Here is an 8,093-nt window from a genome sequence, read left to right as displayed (position 1 = left end):
ATTATTTAACCAAACTGAGAAGGAGTCTTACTAAGCAGAACAGGTTTTACAATATAGGAGGAGTAGTAGTATATTCATGACCTGTAAAGACTGCAACAGACACCATCATGATTACAGATTGTATAAATATTACTTATTGGGGAGGGGAACCACCTTTGGCAACCCTCATTTTACATATTTCAAACACAGATGCCAAAATTGATTTTATGCTTAACTTTGACATTTTTACTGAAAGAGAATACTATATTAAGTGCTAACTTTTGTTTCAAAAACTTGAGGTTAGAAGAAGCAATCAAGTGTCTCTCTCTCTCTCTCTCTCTCTTCTCTCTCTCTCTCTCTCTCTCTCTCTCTCGTCTCTCTCTCTCTCTCTCGTCTCTCTCTTCTCGTCTCTCTCTCTCTCTCTCTCTCTCTCTCTCTCTCTCTCTCTCTCTCTCTCTCAGGTCAAAATAATATCCACTTTATTCTAGGAAACATTTTTAACATATACTCTAACATTTAACATTATAAGATACAATCAGCTGACAGAAAATTGTGTAGCCAAGAATGTTATTTATTGAAGAATTTCTTACTGAACTTGAAGAATATGTTGAAACTTATACCAGAAACTAAAGTACCTTCAATTTGATATTTACAGGGAGGAAATTTATGAAGTACCAGTCTACAAGAATGACGTTGCTCCAGGATACTATTACAATGAGAAAACACACTATATTTCACCAGCTAAGGATGCGGAATGTATACAAACAGAAACAATTGATCATGTAAATTTGATCTTCATGGAATGAAATGGTAAAGCTTTTAGTAAATGGGGGGGTATGTAAAGCTCAAAAAGGGCGGGTATGTAAAGATCAAAACTGGGCATTAGACTATGCAAAAGAGAAACCTCATGATGTTATGCTGATAAAGGGGTCAAAAATATTAGAGGAAAGAGCAGTGGAAGTTCCAAGAGACAGTGAAAGATGGAGAGTATTGTCTGTTTTATATAAATACCATACAGATCTGCTTATCTGTTTTTCTGAAGAAATTTCAGAAGATCTCTTAGAAACTTTTAAAAGTCATTTGAATAGCATAGTCAACAATGCGGATTGCAGTGTCATACCACAATCCTTTGTGAATAAATTTCAAAGCGGATATATTTCCATCAGTTTTTTGGGACCAGGGATGAGGTTTGATAAGTTGATGTATTGTGTAAAGGAATATTGTTTGCTTTTACAGAACTCAAAAGTATGCACTGTTCCGTTATCTGCTAAGGTTAAACGTCCATGTGCAAGGTTGGCCAATGATAAGTCTGTTAGTAGTCAGGAGCTTGTTTCAGATAAATTTAAATCTAATTTTGAGCCAGGATTGAATGTTGTATCAAGGACAGAAAGTAATGCAAGCAGCAGTGAGGATAACTTGCCTAAGGTCCACTTGGATGAAAATCAGAAGAAAGGCAGTATAGGACATGGAGTTACTAACAGCAATGGGGTGAAAAGTGAAACAGTTAACACTCCTGGAAGAAATGCAGGTAGAGGAAGAGGAACAGTGACAGGGAGGGGTAAAAGTATTGTTGCACCAGGTTCCCTAAATGATAAAGATACAAGAATTAAAAATGCTGAAAATAGAACAAGAGAACCAGTAGAGGTCGCACTGGATCGGGAAATGCAGAAGTTGCAAAACTCTTTGGGAAAGGAAGAAAAGTCTATTAATGAAAAATATGAGGAAAGGAAAGAGATTGGTATGGGCTCTGATTGCACTTACAGGCAACCGGAATGGTCATCACCATGTATTTCTAAAGCAAGTCTTCATTCAATACATAAACCAAACTATCTACAAGCAGCAGCCCCGATAGATCAGCGTCTCGAGGCTAATGGAGAAAATAGCTCTTGTGGTAGCTATCACCAAAGTAAAGATTGCAGAGCATCTCATAATAATGGTAGTGAAATGTTAAGAGGAGGTTGTGGCCAAGTTAGTACAAGCAGTCTAAGCAATCAAGTCACTGTACAAGAGGAAATTAAAAAAGATCAAGTCTTCCATAAAGCAACTAGTTTTTCACAGTTTGATCTTGCTAATGGAGAGGTCACTGCAACCAAGATAGTTGAATGTAGCAAAAAACTTGAAGATAATGCCAAGAAACCAGATTCTGATACACTGAAACTTGAGAATATCCAAAGCTCTTCACGAAAAAATAATAGTGTAGAGAAAAGGGAAAGTGGTGCTCAGAAATCTAATAATTCCAAAAAGACTAATGTTCCAGAAAGTAAATTCAGTGGAAGCAATGTTCATAAACCAGATGTCAATACAAGAGGACTTGTCAAAAAGGGAATGGGGTCAGGTACTAAATTGCATGAATTAAATGATACAAAAACAGAAAGAAATGCTGTGAAATCGGAAAATACAAAAAAAGTAACCACTTCCAGAGCCGTTAAGAAAAAAGAGGCGACTGCAAAAGAACATAATTCAAACAACAGAGTGCTGGAGACAGCTCAGAAATTTGAGAATGCCCCAAAGAATGTTGATCCTAAAAAGGTAATAAAAAATGGTAATGTCAAAACATGGAATACTGCTGAGACTGAGAAATGCGAGAATCCCAAAAAGGAAGCCAATCCAAAAAAGGAATTACTTGAAGGTAAAGTAAAAAATCAAGGTAAGAATACCACAAATGTTACACAAAACAAACAAAAAAACTATCAGGGTTTAGGGTGCGATGATGAAGATGAAGAGTCATCTTTATTAAAAATTAGTAACCAAAAGATCTGTACTGGCATGAGGAGTAAGAAATGTAAGGAACAACTTCAAATGAAAAGCACTTTTCTAGAAGCTACTCAAACACATGATGACTTAGTACTTGGATTTCAGCGCAAATATTATGGTGTTGTTAATGATTCATCTCTAGAGAAAGTTATTCTACTTCTTGGCGCCTCAGGAAGTGGCAAGACTACTTTAATAAACTTGGCTGCTAATTATTTTAAAGAAAAGAAAGATGTTGATGAGGGACTGTATCATGTGGTGCCCACTTCACCAACCTCTAACATCACAGCATATACATTCTGTTCTGCCATTGATGAGATCCCTATTACAATTGTAGATACTCCTGGGCTCAATGATTCATCTGGAGCAGAATTACAGGAGCATGTACAAGCTCTTAAAACTTTTCTTGCAAATGCATCTGCCAATGATTTCCAAATTCATGCAATTGGTTTTGTCGCACAGGCTTACTTGGTTCGCTTGACATCATCTGAACGCTTGGTGATGGATTATGTGTCATCACTATTTGGGCGAGGTGTTAAAGATCATTTGGTAACTTTAGTCACTTTTGCTGACAACCAGGATAGTCCTCCAGTAGTTGAGGCCATGAAAAATTATGGAGTTGACTTCAAACTTTCCTTAAAATTCAATAATTCTGCGTTACACAACAGTAAAGCAGATGACGTAGATGACATAGACAGAGTGTATTGGAGAATATGTTGGAGAAATTGGAAGAAATGCCTGGAAAGTGCTCGGGAGGATTTGCCACCTCTGTCTGCCAGTACCATGAAAGCAGTCCAGAGTGAGGTATTTGCTTCTACAGTGCTAAAATCAGCTGAGAGAAATCTAAGAGTTAGTCTGACAGCATTCTTTGCTATTTCAGAGGAGGACAGAATAATGTCCAAAGAAGCCTCTGAACTTTGTGCAGAAATTTGGAATTTGGCAGCTGTATTGCAACATTTCAAAGGTTTGAATGTTAGTCATGAAGGTATACTTGCTGAACTTGCAAAAGAGATTTGCCAAACACACAAAAAATCTCCTGAAGAGAATGTCTATTTTTTATCATTAAACAGAGAGAACCCTTTAGTAGTCAGTGGGTTAGAAGTAATGCGCATTATGGCGCCTGTTTACAAGGAAGCAAAGACCTGGCACAAGGAATGCCGAAATTGCAGTTTCGAGGAATGTAACTCTGTGGACGTATTGTCACAATTGTATGAAAGAGCACACTATGAAGAGAGAGGCGTCACAAGGATTTTTTAAAAAATTGACAGGCCCAAGTGAAGAAGTGCTCTTACTCAAATGTAATGTGTGTAAATGCCCTGGGGAAGTCCATGGTGTCTGTAAAACCAAATCTCCCTTCCATCCTGATGAAGTATTATCAAGAACATGTGCTGCCCTTCGAAAGATTATTGCTCAGTATTCTATCTCAAACTTTCCAGTTTCAGAGTTCTGGTTTTTGAAATTTCTTGATCAAATTTTCCACTTTGAACATAGAGAATTTATTCGTGAGATTTTCCATTATATAAAGAAATAATGTAGAGGGGTGGTTTTGTCTTTAAGAAAGGAATGTACCTATTAAATTGGAGCATTGTCGGTAGGATTGATATATATATACTTTGTATCACTCCATTGTTGTTAAAGAGAAAAATATGTGAAGATGTTGATCACTGTCTAGTACATTTGCCTTCAGCAGTGTTAACTAATATTAGTATGCTGACGCAACAGGTAGGTGCTGTTCCCGAAATAAAATGCTGTTCTTTTGCAGATTATAATAATAAATATGAAATTCCAAGAATTTGATGCACAGCATTTACCTTAAATTCAGTGGACTATACGTCATACATCCATGATATGCTGAATGTTTAAAAATTGTAACTTTTTAATGCCTACCAGTTGTTGTATATAATGTCTTATATAGGTCAGATAATGGGGATTATCTAGAACACTTATTACTGTACATGTTATTAGATTTTTCTTATTAATAAAATGTTAAATGAATATTGTTTTTATAGACAAAGTTACGTACTGCTTAACCTATTTTATTTACAAGGACCAAAAAGGAGAGTACCAGATGCCATATGTACCACCAAAAAGGAGAGTACCAGATGCCATATGTAAAATTGTAGGTGCAGCTTCCCAGAAACAACTGCTAAATTACTGGAATAATTTGACAAACAATGACTGCTGTTGGAGAAACTGGGAGAAAACTATGCAGTTCATTTCACCAGAAGACATGGATTAATATATTCAGTTTTGGAGTGCCAACTCAAAAGATGGACATGCAATGCTTATGGATTAAATATAGAGAAACAAAATGCAGTGCTAAAAAAAATTGTTAACACTGCAAAACGTTTATTAGTTTCAAAAAGGACTCATTTTATTGTCAACATCGTTACCTAAACTAAACGAAATGATCCCCATAGGGGGTGCCATCAGTTCCCCTCATTCAGTGCAATGTAGGCATTACTTAGATTCTTTGATTTTTTCCTTTGGGTCCTGCTGCAACCACTTTCATTCCCTTTACTGTACCTCCATTCATGACCAATTTAGGCATGAAACAGGTAGAAGGAATTGCCGTAAACATCATGGAGCTAAAAAAGCGCACACAACATTAATCCACTGCGCACAAGCACCGACAATGCAGCGTCTATTCAATGCGTTGCCAGCTCATCTGAGGAATATAACAGGAATGAGCGTAGATGTGTTTAAGAATAAGCTCGACGAATATCTAAGCTGCATCCCAGACCATCCAAGATTGGAAGATGCAAAATATACCGGAAGATGCACTAGCAACTCTCAGGTAGACATTAAAGGTGCCTCGCACTAAGGAACCTGGGGCAACCCAAAGAAGATGTAAGGTCTGTAAGGTAATGGATCCTCTCCTAACACTAGATTCACAGTGCAACTGAGGTTTTCCTCCTGTAGCACCTTTCAAACCTTTTGCTGTTAATTTCCGTTTCAGAGCAAAATGGCCTTAGTTGCTGCAGTGTTTGGCATAATGCCAAAAATCTATATAAATCAAAATATATACGAAATGAAGGCAGAAAAGTTAGGTATATCATACATCTCGACGTTTAGATTATATCAGAGGAGTGGAACACTTCATTGGTTGCCTTCGACAAACAAAAGCTTGCTACCAGCATCCATCACCTGTAGCAGTGAACCACAGAATAAGGTGTCACTTAATGGCCACAGAGACTTCCCTCATGGGATCGAAGCACAACATAACCGAAAGTGGTAACAGAGATAATGTGTCCGCAGCTTCCATTTCCTCGCTTGAGTGAGCAGAAGTCATGAACTTCTGATGAATAGTGGCTGCAAAGTGAACTAACCCTTTCTGCTGTATTGTTTTATTTGCCAGACTGATTTTGATAGAAGTAGTGGGGACAAGAACATTTCAGGAAATTCTAAGGAAACCTTAAATTGTAAACTGCTATCGAAGAGGTACTGGAATAATTAGGCAGTTTCATTGCAAAGAAATGTCCACAATATCCAAACTTTGAGTCAAGTCATCTCGGAACTGTACTGAAATTCAATACCTTTTATCCACCTCCCAGCTCCAGATGAACTGTTACACTTAGCTGTAATTGCTGCAAGGGCTGTAGCTATTGATGTGAATGTAAGAGGACTAGTGTATTGTGTTCATCCATGTGTGGCCAGAGCACCTCAGTAACGTGATCGGTATGGTCTTGGCCTGCCACGTTGGTGCCCACGAGTTTGATTCTCAGGCATTCCATTGAGGTGTGAGAGATGTGTATTTCTGGTGTTAGAATTTCACTCTTGGCATGTTTTAGAAATTACATTAAGCCGTTGGTCCCGTTGTTGAATAACCACTGGTTCCATGCAACATCAAAACACCATATATGGGTGGTCAGTGCCATAGAGTTGGATGTGAAATTTGAAGCATGCACGTATGCTCAGTGTGTGTGGCATATACCTGACTCGACATTTTAATTTTTTCAGTCATGCACAGTAAACCCCTGTACTTGCCTTCTCACGATTCGCAGAACTCGCCTGTTTGCGGAGTACTCTGTGGAACATGCAGGCATTATTCGTGGGAAATTCGCTGTTTGCTGTATTTTCACTGAGAAATATTCACTAATTTGTACTTTTCATATAATTTCCATGATTAAATGTACTTTCAGTGGTAAAACTATTAAATACTCTGGTATGAGCCTTTTTTGTTTTTGAAATATGAAAAGAAGCATTTTTAATTTTTTTTTAGGTATCTGCAAATTTGAGTTATGCAAGGGGATCTAATTCGCATACCCCATGAATAAGGGTTCACTGTATTTACTGCATAATTGTACACAAGATATTTGTGTGATAAAGTTCATTAATATAAGAAACTGATGCTTTTGTAAGCAGCATATTTACATAGAAAAAATTGCATCAGTTTTTCTCTCACTGTAATTTTCCGAGCTTATCAGTAAACATGATGCAACACTGTTTAAAGAGACATTACTGTTCAGTAATTGAGTGGAACAACAGTAAAGTAAGGCTATGTTTCAATTAGACAAAAGTTACTTTTTTTATTTGTTTTTTATTTGTTTTCTCTGGCCATTTTGCATGTTAATTTTCTGTTTATTTACAGTGATAACTACATTTTTCTAGATATGTAGAAACCTGTAGGTATTTGAAATCACAATTTGTATAAGTAAATTGTATTTTTCCTAACTATACAAACCTGAGGTCCTTTACATTAGGAATTACTTTCAGCAAAGCCTGGAAAAAGGCTGGACTGAAACTTTCAAAAAACGTTGGGGGTTAGGCTGTTTTAACGTACTGTCCGGTAGTCGGGAGTCCTGTCCCAACTGGAGGTTAAACAGTTACAGTTTGCTTTACACGGGCCAGGTATCAGGGTTGAGAGTGGAATGAGGTAGGCATTAATGTAAAGGACCTCAGGTTTGTATAGTTAGGAAAAAGTACAATTGACTTATAAAAATTATGATTTGTTCCCACACAATATACAAACCTTCAGTCCTTTACATTAGGAAGACTCACTGATTGGTGGGAGGAATCTGCGTGAGCCCCAATGAACTGACTGGTGTTTGCCTCACCTTAGTTCCCTTCCTGGTCCAAAGAGTGAGGAAGGGAACCAACCCCCTGACCAATTGATCGAAGTATAGGAACTGCTTGATCAACGGTCAGAAAAAAACCCTTAATGTTGGAGACAATAAGACAAAGACAAATAATGGGGTTTGGCTTATGTCAGGGCTCCCTTCCCCCCGTTTGGCTAGGGAAGAAGAGGAGATATGCTTATATGATCTACTCAAAGAATATAGAAAGGATGCTCTGTGAATAGTTTTACCTGCATCAGCCGCCAGTTCCAGCATGTGATGGACGTAACTCTGTGCCCGAAGGAA

General features: G+C 37.6%; 1 protein-coding gene across 1 annotated transcript; it reads left to right on the top strand.

Moving 5' to 3' along the window:
* The first annotated feature begins 606 nt into the window (after window positions 1-606).
* Window positions 607-4,725, top strand: LOC135219044 (uncharacterized). Its single transcript, XM_064255475.1, is given in 2 exon segments — window positions 607-3,960; window positions 3,962-4,725. Coding segments are annotated over 2 exon segments (3,474 nt in total). The 5' UTR covers window positions 607-786; the 3' UTR covers window positions 4,262-4,725.
* The last annotated feature ends 3,368 nt before the right edge of the window (window positions 4,726-8,093 follow it).

The sequence above is a fragment of the Macrobrachium nipponense genome, chromosome 1, assembly GCF_015104395.2.
Source record: "Macrobrachium nipponense isolate FS-2020 chromosome 1, ASM1510439v2, whole genome shotgun sequence".
Taxonomy (NCBI): domain Eukaryota; kingdom Metazoa; phylum Arthropoda; class Malacostraca; order Decapoda; family Palaemonidae; genus Macrobrachium; species Macrobrachium nipponense.
This window is presented reverse-complemented; position numbering and strand designations above follow the sequence as displayed.